This window comes from Protomyctophum bolini (assembly GCF_963924005.1).
Source record: "Protomyctophum bolini genome assembly, chromosome: 20".
Taxonomy (NCBI): Eukaryota; Metazoa; Chordata; class Actinopteri; order Myctophiformes; family Myctophidae; genus Protomyctophum; species Protomyctophum bolini.
The window spans coordinates 10,274,726-10,294,290 of NC_137881.1; the positions used below are offsets into that span (position 1 = coordinate 10,274,726).

Here is a 19,565-nt window from a genome sequence, read left to right on the forward strand (position 1 = left end):
CCGTGTATACAGTCTGTCTGGAACTGCAATTATCCCCGCACGGCTAGAAACAGCTGAGAGTGAGATTAGTTTAAAAATATAAAGAAATACACCACATGGCTGGAGTACTGTTCCTATATTCAGTTTCATGCACGATTATACGGTTTGTTTCAATTGACTGGTTGTATATGCATTGTATTCTGGATGTTGAATAGTAAGCAGTGTTTGTGTTGTAATGTAATATGATTCTCATGTGTGAGAAGCCATCCGCTCTTAAGTATTATCCCAAGTGGCCTTAATTCCTCTGTAAATAGTTTGAGGAATTTAGACGGTAAAATTAATGGTCATTTCCTGAATTTAGAACTTTTACATCTCCATTCTTGTTTTGTTTATTCCAAGCAAAGTGAGGTGGGGGCATGAATGCTAAATGAGGTGCAATCTTCCATGCTACATTACAAGTAGCAACCTGGTTATGGCTGGACTACTAAAACCGAAATGCATAATTTCTCTTCTCATTACAGAATATTGGGGTAATTAAGAAATGTGTTTGTCATAAACTGCCAATTATTTCATATATGTCGCATATGTCTTGCAGGTAGGGCACATAGTGTGTGTGTGTGTGTGTGTGTGTGTGTGTGTGTGTGTGTGTGTGTGTGTGTGTTTTTCATGGTCCGACAGACAGAAGGGGGATACAGGCACAAGCTGAGAAACAAGAAAATTCCAATACATTATCTCTAATTTCTGTATTTTCAAATACAACTTCAGCCACGCACTGAAAACAATAATTTATAAAGTTAAAAAGTAGGCAAGGCATAACACAAACACAGATTGTATACAAATCAACATACCAAACAAAGATACAATCATTGATTTGTGTATGGAAAATAATGGCTTTGATTAAAACTTCAATCTATTCTGACGAAATGTGAATTGTTAAAAAACTCAGGCTCATGTGCACAGGTACACACACAGGTACATGGACATTGCTGATTGTAGGAGTGGTTGCACCACTCAAAAAGTGCCCACTATTAAAACGAAATGTGTCCACTAAAATTATTCACAAGTGTCGATGCAGTGTTGGTTCTCTCTGGACGTAGCTTTCAACTTTAAGCAAAAAATGTCAAAAGAAAACAAAAACTCTTGACAATATTGACATGAGAAGAACATGGATGAATGCCAATATGCCGGGCGGCGGTGTCACACACCGCAAATAGCAGATCTACAAGCTCAACACAGTGTGATCTGTTGGTGTTGTGAGCTAGCTTGTAGATCTGGTCTTTTGGTGCACGAAGACCATGCACAACTAAGTATAACCCACCAGAGAGTATCAGTAAGGATTTGGCTTGGAGGCAAATTGCACTTGAAGTTAATCACGTTTTCTACAAACTGAGGTGTTGCCACATTTAGGAATGTTGCCTCGTCTGCCTCTCGGAGGGAATCTTCCAATTTTCCAAATAAATGTTAATGTAAATCCTAATCTTGATTTAGATGATCGTGGTCGCTGGCCCATACATTTTTTTCTTTTAACCATTTTGGTTTCACAGATTTGTGTTCTTCTGTAACCATCGGTAGGGGATTATTTCCAGTACATTTTCTTTCACTGTGGTGTTAACCACTGGCGTCAACCTAGCGTCCCTATTTTGGACTTGTCGTTATAGGCAAAACATTTCAAAGGATTTTCTAAAACCTTGCAGCGCATTGCAAATCAATGCAACACGTGTAATTGTAGATCGGCTAAGAAGTGATCTATACCACATTCATGTTTTGAGCCTGTAAACAGAAAAAAAGAAGAGTTCTGAGGTACTGAAGTACAGCATGATGTCCTTGCAATAAATATGCAATAAATATAGCTTTAATGCATAATAGAGCATATTTGTTCATCAGCATAACGTTACATTTGTGTTTTTACTTTATCTTGCAGTGTGAAGTGGCAAAGGATCGGTGAGATCATGTGCAACATCCATAATATAAAGAATATCGATTCAAGACACAAACTAGTGAGTCAGTCAGGAAATGTCAGCAACACCTCAGGTATCGTATCGACGTCAGATGATGTTAGAACATTTTGGAGCCGGTGGCAAAGTAAAAAATAAATCTTTCAAATGGTGTGCATTTCTCAACGGAGAGATCAACACACCATTACTTTTCTTCTTCACTGAATATCCATGTACGGTAGTCTCTACCAGCGCCACATGTGGCCCGTCTTCCATTATCCAAAACAGTAGTATTCATCCGATTCCACCCTGAGTTTTGATGGCGGCTTGGTGAAAGCGTCGCCGTCGATAACGCTTTTGTCCACGAACCGCTCCAGGTCTGTGGGTGAGGGTGACGTTTGGTCAGGGAAGTCCTCCTCCAAAGTGTCCAGATAGCTGCCCACAGATATACCATCGAGCCCGTCACTGTTGTTGCCGTCGTTCAAACTGGTATGGCTGCCCTGCAGCGAGGCACCGTCCTGGCTGTCTGATAGGCTGTACAGGCTGCCCGTCAGGCTGCCCTCTTGGCTGGCCGCGCCCCCTTTCTCCTCCATCACCCAACGGATGGACTCGATTCCCTCGTTGATGGACATCAGCTGCTTCATCAGCTTGACGTCGATGGCTCGCAGATGGGCCTGGCGGGTGAAAGGGGGAAAACATTTGTGTCAAGAGTGGGTACATGATGAAGAACCTGGCACTTGAATGCAGCTGCTAATGGAGCCCGCTGAAATAAGTACGCCTTTAATCATGTCAATGAGTGAACGGGTGGAAGAGCCCCCACATTATTCTGATTGCCAGCGCCAACACGAATCACGATAAAGATACAGTACAGCCACTTCTCGGAAAGCATTCGTGTCATTTTAGATTTTAGGATAAAAAATAGATAGATAGTACAAGCTCACAATTAGCTTGTACATCTGCTTTTTTGAAAAATCTTGAATTAACTATTGGTACTGTGACTGTCAGTGTCCCTATTATTCTAGGGTGAACATTCAGCGACAATATCAAATCTACACACTCGCATATGTGTCAGAATGTCAATGTGAGCTTGTACCTTTAGATTTTATATTTTTTCATCAAACAGATTTGGCATAGAGGAGAAAAACGAGAAGCCCTTGGGAACCCTAGTCAACTAAGTACAGTATATAGCCTAGGGTTACCTTAAGTGGTTAAATATTCACAGAAGATGATTGTTTTCATTCCATGTTCATGGACACTATGGTTTATTTGTTCATGTTGACAGAGCAAAGAGACATAATAATGTACCGTGATGGACTTCTTCTTATCTCACTTTTAATGGGTTAACTCGGTCTATAAATGGCAGGACATCAATAATTATAACCACACAGTAACGCCATTGATTTAACTCACTTCCATGACAACCAAACCACTGACTAGGAATGGTAGGGGTCAGTGACTGAGCCATAGATTGACAGTCTATAGTGTCACTCAAGGGGGGTTCCGCTTGCCGCTAGCTAGTGACAAATGGCCGGCAGGATCCATAAATGGACAGTGGCAGGAGTCAACCAACAGTCAAAACACAGTAAGCCGGATGGGAGATGACATGGCCTGATACAATGTTCCAGACAGCTGACTTGATGAAAACTGAGCCTTTCTTAGGACTGGATTCACAACCGGACCCATAATGCCGGCAGTGTGTTTGCTTTGTGGGTACTGGCACCCCCCCCCCCCCTCACACACAAATGATGCAAGGCAAGCGAAGACAGACGGTACATAAAGCTGCGTTGGAATTTTTTACTCGCAGTGGGTAGCCAACATAATTAGAGCTGCACAAATGCTATGTAGTGATATCCAACTGCCCACATTGTTTGTTGAACTGAGAAATAAACATGGGATGGGATAGAGCTACCAGGGGGAAACGTTGGCCTCTAAACGTCTTTCAAACATGGCTTGAACCATTCTATTCAATTGAATCCACATACATTAACACTGGGTGCAAAATAATGTCACACTTGCACCTAAACACAGGGGTGCTTATTGTGACATGGGTGTGAATGGTGGATTGTAAACTCGACACCACAGAAGGGCCATCTAATTGGATTACAGATTAGGCCTACAGCAAGGTGTGGCGGCAGCACAAAAGCTCAAGATTGCCCAATTTAGGTATTAACAATACCTAAACCACATGAACTGGCATGAACCCTAGTGTATGGGGTTAACATTCAACTTCAATGAAAATATCAAATCCACAAGGCAAGCTCAATCTTGTAGATTGTCTACTTTTGGGCTTTGGCGAATATATTTGGTGTTGATGGGGAAAAAGGAGGGGGCCTAGTATTGACCCTTGGGGTAGTGGTTAAGACATAATGGAATTACATATTTATGTACAAAAGTGTATATACAATCATCATTTTCGTAGAGTGAAGACCTGTCAAAAGAAAGGAATAGGCCTACTATTGTGTATCAATTGGGGGAGGGGGAAGCACTGAGTAATCATGACAATATTACATATGATTCAGCTTGTCTCACAGACATATGAGTCAGCACATACACAAAGTTGGCTAGTCAGTCAAGTTGGCCAAATCACCACCCCAATATAGACTGTACAAGTCGGTCAACTTGACCATCTGGTGAGGAATCCTAATGCTATTGGTGACCTTAAGACATGGAGAGGGAGCTTTATTGCTCTGGGTCAAACAAGTCAGTGACCAAACAAGACAAGCACAGAATAAAGTAGCTACATGAGCTCATCATGGCGAAACAAAGAGTGAATATCAATATACACCAGTAGTGACCAGACAGAATCTGTCTCCTAATTTCTCCGATTAGGTAGTCTACATCACGGGGCAGAAGGTGATACATGCCCTGTCAACAAGGAATCAAGTGTAAATGGCTTTCACCAAATGGCTGGTTTCACAACTTGTTGAAAGGATGAGCCATCAGCCATCATGTCACTTAGCACTTCTTCTTGTTGGCATTCAACAATCACTGTATAATGCATGGGACTGTTTTCCAGCCGGCCTTCACTGACTATACCATTCTGATTTAAATGTGTATTACAAAACCCATGGCAACCTGAACCCGGGTGTATGGTTGAGTCCTATTCTTATAGCCTACAATTACCCAGCTGATTCCAAACTTCTGTGAGGACAGGACATAACATTATGGGCAGTAATATAGAACGCTTTGCATATAGGACGATGATCTCACTTTTATAATGCCACAAGGATGTTGAAATTACAGGCTTTTTATAGACTGAAAAGATGAAAACATAAGACATAAACACGACATGTGTACCATTATTTATAGGCTTTGCCCTGACCTGTGTGGTCGTAGGCTACTGTACAGTGTATTACACTGTAATAAGTACAAGTACTTCTACTCCACAATACATCTGAGGAAAATATTGTACTTTCACTCCACTACAATTATTTGGAAACTATAGTGACCTTTTAGATTTAGATTTTTTATTAGGCTACAAAATATAGGCTAAATTAACGACTTTATAGCTATTTCGGCTATTAGAAAATAGCAGGATTACAAGATTCTGAAAACTTGAAATGGAACATGCTGCAGTACTTTTAGTACATTCCTGATGCCAATAAGTTTGTACTTTTACTCAAGTAAATTCTGAATACCAGACTTTTACTTTACAGAGTATTTTTACATTGTGATATTTATACATTTACTCAAGTAAAAATGTGAGTACTTTTTCCACCGCTGCCAAGCTGGACTTACCATTTCTTGTTTCAAAAACAACATCTTGCTCTCCAGCCTTTTCAGGTCACTGGAATGCGCACGATTGTTCACAAAATGTGACACGGCCGTCGCCTTCTCGTGGTGCTTATTCTCGTGGTGCTTTCCTCCCACGAGAGAACGAATGAGACTATCAGGCACTTTGCGACCCAACTTTGTCTCTATATCCTTAAAGTCAGACAAGACGCTGTTGTCCTCGTCCATGGCAGAAGGAGGATGCCAGATAAACGATATGGTTTCACTGGAGGAGCGTCTCCACAGGCGCAGACAATTACGAACGATCAGACACGAAAACCCACTTCCAGCGAATTATCCAAAGCAGTTTCAGACAAAATCTGACTATAAACACAAGTCGACGTCAGAGTCTCAGACACGCTCTACTCCAGTTTGCAGTAGCATGCTGTATACGCAACAATTTAAAGGGGAAAATGCTCGCCGAAACACTTTAAACGCTGCCAGTCGTCTTGGTCTCTTGGTCCAGTTCAGCGCGCTGGTCCCATTGGAACGACTGGGAGCGCCTTTGAATGACTCCTCTTGGAGACTGTGAAATGTGAATGAGTGATGATGATGACGGCTAGGGCCAGCCCTTCAGGGGCAACGTGCTGCTCTAGCCACGCCCACAATGGGCGTCACTCAGGACAGGTGTGACCGGTCACGCCCACCGGCCATATAGCCTACTAATATCTACTCTGTACTGTAGTAAGCTACAGTGGCTACTATACTGTAGTGCAGTACATATATCCATATATACATGGATTTGCCCCCATATAGAAATGTCATTAAATGGGAGTCTGTAGACTAATATGCATGTCAAACTGCATGGGGGTCCTTGAAATTAAACGGGTTGAGAATCACTGCTAGAGCCGTCAAAATCTTCTCTTATGAGGGCCCATGGCATATATTTTTCAAATGGGGGTATATTTTTCAAAAAGTGTCAATTTGGGGGTCCTTGACATAAAAAGGTTTGGGAACCACTGCTGTACAGTACAGTACAGTACAGTACAGTACAGTACAGTACAGTACAGTACAGTACAGTACAGTACAGTACAGTACAGTACAGTACACGTACAGTACAGTACAGTACAGTACAGTACAGTACAGTGGTTCCCAACTTTTAGGTCTGGACCCCCAGGGGGTTCCCCACTATACCACATGACTTGTGAAGAATCTGACATGTGCATTCATTTGTGACAGTATAGCTCACAATTAATGCATGGCGGATGTTGTGAGCTTGTATATTTGCTATTATAAACAAACAAACAAACAAGTTTTGAAACATTTTTACACAAATCTTGTATACTAGCCCTGGCTGAAAATATTTTCACATGGGGTTCTGCCACCAAAAATCATATTCATTTAGGGGCCCAATTGTCGGACATGAAAAAGTTTGAGAACACCCGCCTGTAGTAGCCTGCCCTATACAACAGCTGTATATAAATATAGTAGCATACAGGCTTTGATGGCCGTGGATATACACGTCGGCTTGGCAAGCCGTGGATCTACAAGCTCCAAGTGTTGCGTACACATGCAGCGCGTTGTGAGCTTGCAGATCGTCGGTGCCCCACTCACCATGAATCCAAGCAGAGGTCCTCAGTACTGTCACTTTCCAAAAAAAACTGATCTACAAGCTAGTGCAACATATTCGCTTGTAGATCAGTTTGGCTTTGTGAGAGCTAACCTTGCACAAATAAATTTATATTTATAATTTGTACCTAGGCCTATACACACTGTAGGCCTATAAAGGTGCATAAAGGTCGAATTAATAGCCATGAGCTTGAGCCATGGTACTCTCAACGTGCAATTAAATGTATGTCTGCATTGTGTAAATAGGTAGCCTAATTATGCACAACTTGTAACTTAAACCTTACAGCATATATGTATGTACATCTCTCAGCCAGGCAGAAATAGGCTAGCTATATCAATAATATATTTCAATAGATTGTAGGTATTGCCGATTTAAGCCAAATATTCATTCAACATTCTCCTGCTAACAATTACATTCAGCATATCAATATTGTTTCACCATAGTTCAGTTCCAGATATTATTATTATTATTATTATTATTATTATTATTATTATTATTATTATTATTATTATTATTATTAGTAGTAGTAGTAGTATAGTAGTAACCTAGTAGTAGTGTAGTATTCAGGTCAACAAGTGTGCAGTAGTTTCACAGGTGAAACTGTGTCAAAGGTTGCACTATTACACCCTCTTGTGGCCATAAGAACTATGCTTAGCAGTTATTCCATCAGAAATATTAGTATAAAACATTAAATACATGACAGGGTTCTTAAATTATATAGATATTTATTTAATAATTCTGGCATATTACATATTTTAAAAGACACATGTACAGAAAAACTAAAACAATAACTCTATATTCTTCCTATATTCTAAATATTGTATTTCATATAAAGGCACCCAAAGATAAGTAACAACACAGCAGCAAACATTAAACTAAGAAAAGCACATAATAAATTATATATATGTACTGAGCTTAATGCAACATCAGTGTCACTTGTAGCATCACTATGCTACAGGATTATTTTATATTCTTACTAACGCCTGATTTAAGGACAGGCAGTGCACTATGTGATGGCAAAGTATGACAAGAACAAAGTAAATTATGGTAAAAATGGTAAATGCTGCATTTATATAGCACTTTTATCCAAAGCTCTTCACATATATTACATTCACCCATTCACCCACATTCATACACAGATGACGGGGGAAACCATGCAAGGCACCAACCAGCACATCAGGAGCAAATAGGAGTTAAGAGTCTTGCTCAAGGACACTTCGACACTAACTCTGGGGGAGTCCGGGATCGAACTAGGAACCTTGCGGTCCCCATCCAGCCGCTCTACTGGCCACTCTACCCCTGAACCACTGTCGTACCATAGAACATAATAATATGAATACTGATAAAATGAATAAAGAGATTACTTTTTGCAGTTATGTACATATTCTCAATCGCATAATCTATAAAAACCAAGACTTAAAACAATTTATAGCTGCATTTCCAGTGGTGGAAAGTACATTTACTCAAGTAGTGTACTTATAAGTACAATTCTGAGGTTATTTTATTTACTTGAGCAGTTCAAAATTTCAAAATTTGATTATCTACTCCACTACATCTCTGAGGCAAATATTGTACTTTTTACTCTACTACAGACAGCTTTAGTTGTACATGAAGTTGTACTTTGTACATTTATTATTAATACAAAACATATATAACCAATTAAGCTCTATATCTACAATGTCACAACAACACGTTGCAATGGGGCACGTTGTGACATTGTAGATGTTAATTCGGCACATTAGGAGTAATACTTAAACCAAAAAAAGTTTTGGGTGAACTATACTCCTATAGTGTATTTTGATTCTAATATTTTTGTACTTTAACAAAAGAGCATTTCTACATATTTTTACTTAAATATTGGATATTGGTGTTAGACTACAGATTGGCCCTTGTCATCGTCATAACGTTGGTACTGCTCACCAAGGAGAGGCTGGCGGCCCTCCTTCCTGTTCTTGGATCGTACAGCACATGTACTGACGGCAAAAATGACCGCAACAAGCATAAGGGAAGCAACAATCCCTATGGTGATCATCTCTGTCACAGTGAAAGGCTGACCTATAAAAGAGACAAGTTACAATGATTAAAATCAGTGGTGTGAAAAGTAACCAAGTGCATGTACTTTTGGGGTATTCTTTATTACTTTTACTTCTACATCTCAGAGGCAAGCATTTAGTTTTTACTCCACTACAATTATTAAAAAACTTTAGTTACTATACTTTGTCGGTTTTGATTATTATTGCAGTAGGCCTATATACTATGTCAAACTGGACGTAACAAATGTTTATGTAATACAACATTTTGAATTACCTGGCCATTGAGCTTCATATGAGTATCCAAGGTTCTCTGGAGCGGTCAGAAACATCTCAGCGTTTGTTACCGGGGGCCAGAATGGTACCATGTTGTATCCCCTGTTGTGACCAATGGGGGCATCTTGCACAGGGTACACAGCTTCTGCAAGACAGAGACCACAGAGTTGACTAACCCAGTGGTTCCCAAACATTTTCATGTCAAGGATCCCTAAATTGACACTAATTAGCCCTGCGGACCCCAATTTGAAAAGATATTCCAGGGACCCCCATGAGAGAAGATTTTTACGGCTCTAGCAGTGATTCTCAACCCATTTAATTTCAAGGACCCAAAGTTTGACATGCACATTAGTCTACAAACCTACATTCAATGGCATTTCTATCTCTGGGACCCCAATTTATATTGTAAAATCAATGACCACGACTCCCCACTATCACTTTGTTGAAAATAATAGATCAAGAAGCTCACAGCATGTTGCATTGCAACGTTTTGTCTGCTATTTTGACTGATCGTTGACCAACGAACAGGGAAGCTATAGCTAAATAAAAACTAATTATGATGGCTTACACTATGACTAATAAAACAGATTATAAAATGTTAGGGAGGGACTAGTGGAGAAGACATCCAGTAGAACTAAGACGATTCATTCTGAATTTCATTCAAAGGTATACTATAAGCAACACAAACTAAAGTTATTTTATCAGGTAAGATGGGGTGTGTTTATGTTAATACAATGCATCCTGTAGGCCTACTGATTAGAGAAAATTACCCAGGTCCCAGAGTTGCTTATCGTAGTTCGTAAATTAAAAATTGTTTGACATGCTGAACTAGAATGTGACTATAATATGAAATAATAATCAATGACTGACTGACTGACTGACTGACTGAATGAATAATTCATGCATAGATGAATGAATAGGCTACATTATTTTGTCTTATTTCACTTGAACAACAGTATATTGTATTTGTTTGGTACAATTGAATAAACATAATTCAAACTAAGTATTTCTCTTTAATAGTTGTTATTCATCATTATTCTAAAGTGTGCTTGCTTAACATCTGGGGACAATTGACAATCCAAAAGGGCAATATAATCATAAAATAATATTAATATAAATAAAATAATGAAATTACCCCTGGACATTTTACACAATGTGAAGGCATGTCAACGCCCTCTAGTCCATAATCTGAGTTCCCAGAAGTTTTAGTTTTCGCCACTAGGGGGCGAGACAGGTCCTAGTCCATGCTTCAAGTGGGCTCCAGATTTTCCCGCCCCTTTTTCCCCCACATCCCACAGACAGAGTTGAATAACTTCAAGATTACAGTTACAGACAGGTGTAATTAATTAAATAATTACGCCGCACCAAGTTACCGCAACAGAACTGGGGTCAATGTGAAACGTTTGAGATATTAAACACGTTTTCTACCAGAACTTTCCCCAAATGGCAGTAATTGGGTGAGTAAATGGAGAATTTGTAGGGACATAATTACCTTAAGAGAGTGGGCGGGGGTTTTGAGGGGAAACGAGGAAATGGGGGTGGTATGGTCGTGTGCTTGTTGTTGTAATGTGTTGTCAGTTTGAGAGTGAAGAGAGTGAAATAAAGAGACGTGCCGTTCAGCAGAAATAGCAATTACAATTAGTCTTTCTTTGCTATTCCAACACACCAATATTTCAATGCCGCCCGTGACTCACCGACGCTGGAGTTCATAGTTATCTACTCATGGTGGTATCTTATCTAGGGCATGTAGCCTATGTAGGCCTATAGTAGCCTATTGCCTATAGCCATTCTAGCGATATACCTTTTATCCTAAATAAATACACAATGTTTTGTTGGGGTGTCCCCTTTCCAATGGTTATTTGATGTTGGAGCAAGTGTTAGAACCTGAATAACATTTTTTTCTTTTTTTAAATCTCTCAATTTATTTCAAGGCATAGCCTAGCCAGTAGCCAGACTCAGATTTCTAGGTGTGTAACTCTTTTATAATGGAAAATAAATCAACAATAGGGCCTATATACCCTATACTAAAGAGAAACATGTGTGGCCTACTACTATTACGCAGCCCGATTGACTGTCTGGTCTGGCTATCAATCATGTTTAGTTAAGTGACTACCTGGCTTTGCAATACTGTGTATGTTGTGACAGGATACAGTATAGGCTACTAGTTGATGTGGCAGGGTAAATTATACATGTGACTTCTTTCTTTCTTTCTTTCATCAGGTAGTACGTGGCTTTACTGTTCTCCATGCAAGCCCTGGTCTTCAATGCAGCCAAACACATGATGTGCTCCAGCCTGGTGTAGAAGACAGGGGAGGAATGGAGGTCCAGGATCGGGATGAACTAGACTAGAGAGAGGGGGCCATCACTTACACAACAGTCCAAACTAGAAGACAGCTCAAGGTAGAAACCTTTGTTTTTTCTTGGCTGCTGTTGCTGTATATGATTGTGCATGTGATTCAAGCTACTATTGCTGTAATTTTGGGACCTGGGTGGCAATGAAATATGTTTTGTGATTGTTTCTGGCTCTGGAGTTGAATGCTGATGTGAATCTACAGTTTGCATGTTGCGTTGTGATGTTTAAGATAGTGAGTCGGGCCACTTTTCTTTCTTTCTTTCTTTCTTTCTTTCTTTCTTTCATCAGGTAGTACGTGGCCTACTGTTCTCCATGCAAGCCCTGGTCTTCAATGCAGCCAAACACATGATGTGCTCCAGCCTGGTGTAGAAGACAGGGGAGGAATGGAGGTCCAGGATCGGGGAGGAACTAGACTAGAGAGAGGGGGCCATCACTTACACAACAGTCCAAACTAGAAGACAGCTCAAGGTAGGTGATGTGAATCTGCATGTTGCGTTGTGATGTTTAAGATAGTGAGTCGGGCCACTTTTCTTTCTTTCTTTCTTTCTTTCAGAGCTGTTGCTGTCATATAGAGCTATGTATAACCGGTTGCATCTATGTTTTTTGTTACGCTTGCGTTGTTGCGCCCCTCTTGAGCAGCAGACCTGTAGCAGACCTGTTGTTGAGACTTAAGACTACATTAGCCGCCAAAATTAACACAGGTCCAGGGATTCCAAATTATTATGCCATTGACGATTGAATTTTACCTGGACTGTGTCTCCTGAGCCACTCGTCAAAGATGGCATCGGTGTAGGTGTGGAGCAGGACAAAGATGGGGTCGTTGGGTGACAGATGCGTCTGTCCTCCTGTCCCGTTAAGAAACAGGTGGGCGAGGTTGTGAAGACTCCTGACCACTGGATCATAGTTCCCCTGGGGAGCGCTGTAGCCTGCAAACATAACGCAACAAAAAATGTGGACACATTTTCTCTTACCCTGGCATAATCTTTTTTTGAATGGTGGTTGGCAAAAAAATGCATATGAATCTGAGCTGTTTCAACGGGCCTACCTCTACCTGTATACAACGGCTCTATTCATATGCCAACATTCATTGTGCTTATTTTTGAGTGGTGCAGCCACTCCTATAGACCGATTCCGTAGCGGGTCTCATGGTCGCAGCCTACGTATTTCCTGTAGGCGGACTCGACGTAGCTGCGGGGTTTAAACCGTTTAAACCCTCACCAGGCGCACCTCTTCCACTACAGTGAACGGCAGAGTGACTGATGTTAGTTTGCCTCAAACTTTACTCCTTTACCTGCTTTTTTACTAACACTAACATTACAAAGATGCCCAGAACATCGAGTTCTCCAACAGTAGTGGCAACATAAAAAAAAAAAAAATGGAATGTCTAATATCCACCGCGGTGGCTGAGACCAGAGCCATTGAGTAATGGTTGAGACGAAGCAGTGAAAGATACATAACGCCAGTCTTACCCAATACCAAATCTTTCTGTTTTATTAACACAATATTTATATTTATTGAAAATGTATCTGACAACGTTTTGATCTTCATCAGGTCTGTTGCACAGCCTGACACACAGACACATGCACACAGGCCAGGGAGGAGGGCTTGTACAGTACAGTACAGTACAGTACAGTACAGTACAGTACAGTACAGTACAGTACAGTACAGTACAGTACAGTACAGTACCCACTTTTTATCTTGTCTTTACATGAGCAAAAAACACAAATATACAGCACAAACAAATCCAGGGGCTGCACACATGCATAAGAGCACTAACCTTCCACTGTGTTTCTGAAGCTCTCTGAGGAGGTGGAGTAGTAGGGTGGCGTGTCAAAGGCGCTGACCTGCAGACAGTCATTGACATCCTGGGGTTCAGGCAGACGCTGGACCATGGGTCTGTTGACGTTTCCTCCCGGGTTCCTCCTGATTGCCGACGTCTCAGTACCTAGAAGGACATTTCAAAAACATTATCAACATTATTTACATTATTACATTTATTCGGCTTTATCTGCTTTATTTTGATAACTTTGACACACACACACACACACACACACACACACACACACACACACACACACACAGCAGAATCATGCATCATCTTGGAACACAACATGGAGAGTTTGGATTTTAGTCTGAATGGTTTCTTTTCTTCTGTAGCCCTTATAGTCGTGGTTATTTTTCATGTCGAGGTTCTCAGTTAGCAGAGCTGATTTTGACTTTATATTAGATTGTTTCCCCTGGAGCACCCCCCCCCCCCCCCACCTCAAGGACCCCTGGGGGTTACGCGGACCCTACTTTCAGAACCACTTGTCTAGTGTGGGCCTGCCCTATATTCTTACTGTTGCAGATCGTCCCCAGGGTGTCGTAGTCCTCGACACTCTCACAGATGACCCTCCACTGGGCGAACAGAGTGTTGGTGCTCAGAGCGCTGGGGTCAAAGCTGCTCCTCGCCCCCATCAGGTCGTCGGTACAGATGTCACACGTAGAGCCGCCGATGGCAAAGTTCCAGTAGGGCAGGGCAAAGGAGGGCTCCTGTAACATGTCCTGTGGCCATCGAAACAGAGACACACGTGTTATCAGTGGTGACTGTATAGTTTACTTGGCTCATGATGTGAAGCATTGTGAGCTTGCAGATCTGCTGCTTTCCATAAGATTCTTTTGACATTTTATACATTTGAAAACATTCTGCATAAGGAGTTTCTTTCTACTTTTGGTACTTTAAGCACATTTTGATACCAATAGCCTACTTTTTAACTTTTATTCAAGTACATTTTGTGTTCCAGACCGTTCTACGACTGCGTGTTTATACACAGTAACATTCTCTGCGTCAATATAAGTCAGGAATTGTGCAAGGGAAACGGTCCATTTGGTTTTGTCTGTACACTTACATTTGTATACTCTACTCTTTGACTCTTACGAATGACTTGGTTGATGCAACATCAACTCATTTCCACAATTTAGAACAGCGGTTTTAAGTTGAGGTCAGTTACACATATGTACAAACAGTATGTGTGAGCCACTATGAGTTTCATTCGCTACTAATAATATTACACGAATATTATAAATTATGTTAGGCTTAATAGGCTATTCCCCACGCAAATTAAAGGGCTGATTAAAGGACTCTTGTGATTTGTACCCATGTTAATCTGAGTTACCAGAAATTCTCGAATTGCTTTAAATGCGTACTCGACAAATAGGTCAATTTTTGCAGGAATGGCAACAAACCCAATCTCTGTGTTAAAGCATGATGTAAAATAATAATGTGGAGGATTGTAGTTGTGTAGTTATATTTGTATAATGGATAATCTCTAAAACAATGCAAGAAATGTAAACGGAAGCTCTGTGCTAATCGGCTCAGCCCATGAAATGCACGCACGCACGCGTTCTTGGATGCTTGCTTACAGTCCTGTGAATTATGTTATTCTTCACCAATATAAAGTCAGGGCATAAAAACATTATATTATTGGCCTAGTGATTATTGCGATGAAAAAACCCACAACCAATTTCTTTTAAACTTGTTACCAGGAGTATCTGTACTGTACTGGGGCTTGAGTACTTTTTTCTTATTTTTTTACCTGCATATCGCGCTCGAGTTGCAGCAGGTGATACCGATGCCAGGTGACAAACCCGGGGCCCTCGTGTGAGAAGTCCACCCCTCCAAAACTGGGCTGCCCCACGCCCAAGAAGGTCTTGCTCACGGAATAGTAGTGTGTCCACACAAAGTAGTTGTAGATGGTGATGTTCTCAAACTGCATGGTGTTTCCGTCGGGCCCAAAGATGTCCGGGAAGTGGCGCGTGGCCACCACCAGGTCGGGGTGCACGGTGCGCTTGGCTCGATCCAGTGCGCTCACAAACGCCCTCTTCTCCTCTGTGCTGAGCAGCATCACGTTTCTCCTGACTGGAGGATTTTTACAAGAAATGTCATGGGATTAAAGCCGCTAAGACCCGACGCCAATTCTAAAACCACTCAAAAATAGCAGATGTAGCAGATGTACAAGCTCACATCGTGGCACGATGTGAGCTTGTAAATCTGCTATTTTAGAATGGCCAACACTAAAATCTTGGCAAACGCTAAAATCTAAAATCTTTCACAGTTTTAATGGGTTATCCCAGCTATTCAGCTGTTATCAAAGCGAGGCCTGGGGAACAGGGGGTCACTGGCACGTTGGTTAATATAGAATCAAAATCAGTTGATACCACTTTAATCCTATTAGTGGAGGAGCTTAGGGAGAGATAAGGGTGATTTCGTGCTAATTCGTCTAAAAGCACTACATTTTGCACAATTTCATTATGCTTTAAGTATCATGTGTCAAACTAAGGGGTTTTCATGATTCTGAATCCATTCCAAGCATTAACTTTGCACGAAAAATACTCCTTGGGCTAAATTCGGCCATAGCCACTTGCCCAAATGTGCCCAAATTATGTGATGACCTCATCACATTCAATTTGTTCGTTCGTTTTTAGCCCAAGGAGTGTTTTTCGTGCAAAACGAATGCTTGGACTGGATTCAGAATCATGAAAAAACCCTAGTTTGACACGCCACATTCTACTTAAAGGACCACTTCACTTTTGAAACAATATTTATTTACAAAAATGTTTAGATTTGTATTATCGTGAGAACGATGGCTTCCATTTTCGCATTGCAATTTTTCAGGACTAGAAAGCCTGCGATTTCTATTAGCTGGGATTCCCCATCGATGATGTCACTGGTGGTGGACGGGTTTCTGAACTGCCCACAGCCCTCCAATGAGACCCAGACCGAGTAGAAAAAAAATTGGGACATTTTATCATGATCATTAGTGAGGACAATAGGTTGAAAAGTGGTGAAGTGGTTCTTTGAAGCATAATGACAACTTTGCCTTTACAGTATCGTGTTACTGGTTGCCATATGGATTTGGTTGCTGTGGCGACCCCAAAGGTTGCCGGCTTGGCACCCTAGCTAAATCATTTGAGCATGCACTGGGCTACATCTGTGCAAATCTATCTGTTCAGATGGATGTCCGCAGCCAAAGAACTTCATTTGGGGGTCCTTGACATGAAAAAGCTTGAGACCCACTGAACAAGGGCCTCTTTTTAATGACCAGGGTGGCGGCATTGAATTAGCCAGTGAAATAAAGTAGCCTGTGAAGCACTGTTAACAAGACATTTGATCATGTTCATTAATGCCATTTGCCTGTATTTCTAACCACAAATTAAGCAAGGTCCAGTTTTGGAATACATTTACTTAAGAGCTTTACTTAAGTGTAATTTTGAGGTATTTGAACTCAGTATTTCCAATTTCCAATACTTTTACTTCTACTCCATTACATCTCACTGATCCATATTGTAATTTTACTCCAACATTCATTTGAAAACTTTAGTTACTACTTTGTAGACACTTCAGCTTTATACATTTCAGCCATTTGAAAATAGTTGATCTACAAGTTCACACATTGTGAGCTTGTAGATCTATTTTCAAAAGATTTGTATACATTTGAAAACTTTAAACGGGACATCCAGCCCATTGTGCCCAATGAGTACTTTTTACTTTAGGTACTTTAAGTACATTTTGATGGCAATACCTTTTGTACTTTTACTGAAGTATCTTTTGAATTCTGGACTTTTACTTGTGACATAGTATTTCTATGTATTGATAGTATTGATACTTTTACTTAAGTAAAATATTATACTTTTCCCACCACTAGCAAGGTCATGTAAATACAGTAACTTGACTGCAGTGCAGCTGTTACAGTTTATTGGTTCTCAACCTGTGTGTCAGGACACCAGGGGGTCCCCAAGTGATTTTGGTGGGGTCTTCAGTTGATTATCTTAGTAAACAAAAGGTAAACAAACCAACATACAAACAAACCAACCTACTGTATACGTGTATTTACAGGGTATCTGCAAGGACTTTTTGATCTTTTTAATAGCCTACGGCTAAAATTAACAATACAAAAAATACACAATTTAATCGTCAAAAGTAGTCTGCAAACTATAGTATACAAACATTTTAAACTTAGAATGGTCTCTGCCTGGCATTCCTAAACGTAACTATTGTAAAGTGTGCCTAAACGGTTAATCCTAACATTATTCCTATAACCGTAACCTCAGTAAAAACTATTCGTAACCCTAATCCAATTTCTTATCCTCAGTAAAACAAATACAAGAATATTAAGAACCGCCCACCGGGCAAGCGGTCGGCATTAGATTGGCGGAAAACAATTAGGGTGAGTGTGTTTTTAGGTGAGCCTAAACTTTACCACTTTTCAACCAAACTTCATACTAGGTCCTCACTAATAATCATGATAAAATGGCACCATTCTTTTCTACTCAGTCTGTGTCTCATAGGCGGGCTGTAGGCAGTTCAGAAATCCGTCCACCAGTGACATCATCGATGGGGAATCCAAGCTAAAAGAAACTGCAGGCTTTCTAGTCCTGAAAAGTTGCAATGTGAACATGGAAGCATTCGTTTTTGTATAAAAAATATTGTTTAAAAAAAATCTGCCTAACGTTGATGTCACTGGTGGACGGGTTTCTGAACTGCCCACAGGAATTGGTCCTTTAAGTGGTCAGACGTGAGCGCAGGGGGTAAGCGTCGGCCCACACGACTTCCCTACCCATTCAGCTTTGGCCATCCACGAATATAATGTTTCACTGGTTTATACCAGAAAAGTATGCGTGCATTGATTTATGTATTTTAAATTAAGTACGTAGTCGTGTTCTAGAATAACCTTGGCACTAAACTGCGGCATTTGGAGTAGTACTGTACATCCATGATTTTATTTCATACTACTGTAACTAGTAACTCTGGGAATTGCAGTTTGAACAATGAAGCTCTATAGTCTATACTCACCAACAGCGACCTGTTGGTCACAATTGACCCCCGTCCAACCATGTCTGCAGCGTCCGCAGTTAAACCCGCTGAAGTTTCCATTACACTGACACGTGCTGTTGAAGAAGCGGATAGGCCAGCGCTCCCGGTCGTCGCGTCCGTCGTGGGGGTACTGAGGCCCGTGAGGCTGAGCGTCCACCCCTACCGACACGCACTGTCCACGACCGGAACTAGATCCACACGGGTCATCCTGTAGGCCAAGAGGCGACGGGCAGCACTGTCCACTTCTAAGGGCCTCTGGCGTGACACATTCTCGTGGAAACTGAGCGTTGGCCAACGCCGCTCCCAAAAGCACCAGCAGACCGCAATCCCACATATCCAACCGAGATGTAAACTTGTACACAAATCGAATCAGCCCCACTTGCAGGTCTACTGACTATAGTATCGGCTCTCAATGCCTAATTTCTGCTCCAACTGCACACTCATGAAAAAATTATCATAATAGACTTCTTGTTTTTCTAGTCAGCAGACACAAGCCTTCTTTCCCCATCCAGACAGGCTTTAGTTTTAATTGCCCCATGCCGAGTGAACCTCCGACCTTAAATACCGGATTAGCGCATGACTATAATGACTATGAGGATTTTCTGTCATCCGCGTGATCACGTCACATTTCCTACAGGCTACAGGAGAAGAAAAGAGGGCTAGAAAGTGTGGTTAACTCATGCATTGTGTTAGGCTATTCCTCACGCCCCAAGGCTTGCAAAGGAATGAATACAAATTAGATTTCATTTTGTAGGCTAATAAAATCCCCTGAAATATTAGGCCCTGTACTTTATCATGT

At 41.0% G+C, this 19,565-nt stretch overlaps 2 protein-coding genes across 3 annotated transcripts; both read right to left on the reverse strand.

Moving 5' to 3' along the window:
- Positions 1 to 707: 707 nt before the first annotated feature.
- Positions 708 to 6,205, reverse strand: lurap1l (leucine rich adaptor protein 1 like). 2 transcript variants are annotated; one of them, XR_013965980.1, is made up of 3 exons: positions 5,652 to 6,205; positions 991 to 2,587; positions 708 to 920 (listed from the first exon to the last, which is right to left on the reverse strand). XR_013965980.1 is itself a non-coding variant. In XM_080792124.1 (2 exons), exons 1-2 carry the CDS (start codon positions 5,871 to 5,873, stop codon positions 2,189 to 2,191), a joined length of 621 nt encoding a protein of 206 aa, XP_080648250.1. In that variant the 5' UTR covers positions 5,874 to 6,205; the 3' UTR covers positions 708 to 2,188. The 2 variants fall into 2 exon arrangements, 1 of the variants encoding a protein (XP_080648250.1); XM_080792124.1 differs by having other exon boundaries at positions 708 to 2,587.
- A 1,765-nt stretch (positions 6,206 to 7,970) lies between these two features.
- tyrp1a (tyrosinase-related protein 1a) lies at positions 7,971 to 19,266 on the reverse strand. Its single transcript, XM_080793013.1, has 7 exons — positions 18,746 to 19,266; positions 15,489 to 15,811; positions 14,253 to 14,457; positions 13,691 to 13,858; positions 12,660 to 12,839; positions 9,562 to 9,705; positions 7,971 to 9,309 (listed from the first exon to the last, which is right to left on the reverse strand). The coding sequence occupies exons 1-7, from the start codon at positions 19,098 to 19,100 to the stop codon at positions 9,125 to 9,127; spliced, it is 1,560 nt and encodes a 519-aa protein (XP_080649139.1). The 5' UTR covers positions 19,101 to 19,266; the 3' UTR covers positions 7,971 to 9,124.
- Between the last annotated feature and the right edge of the window lie 299 nt (positions 19,267 to 19,565).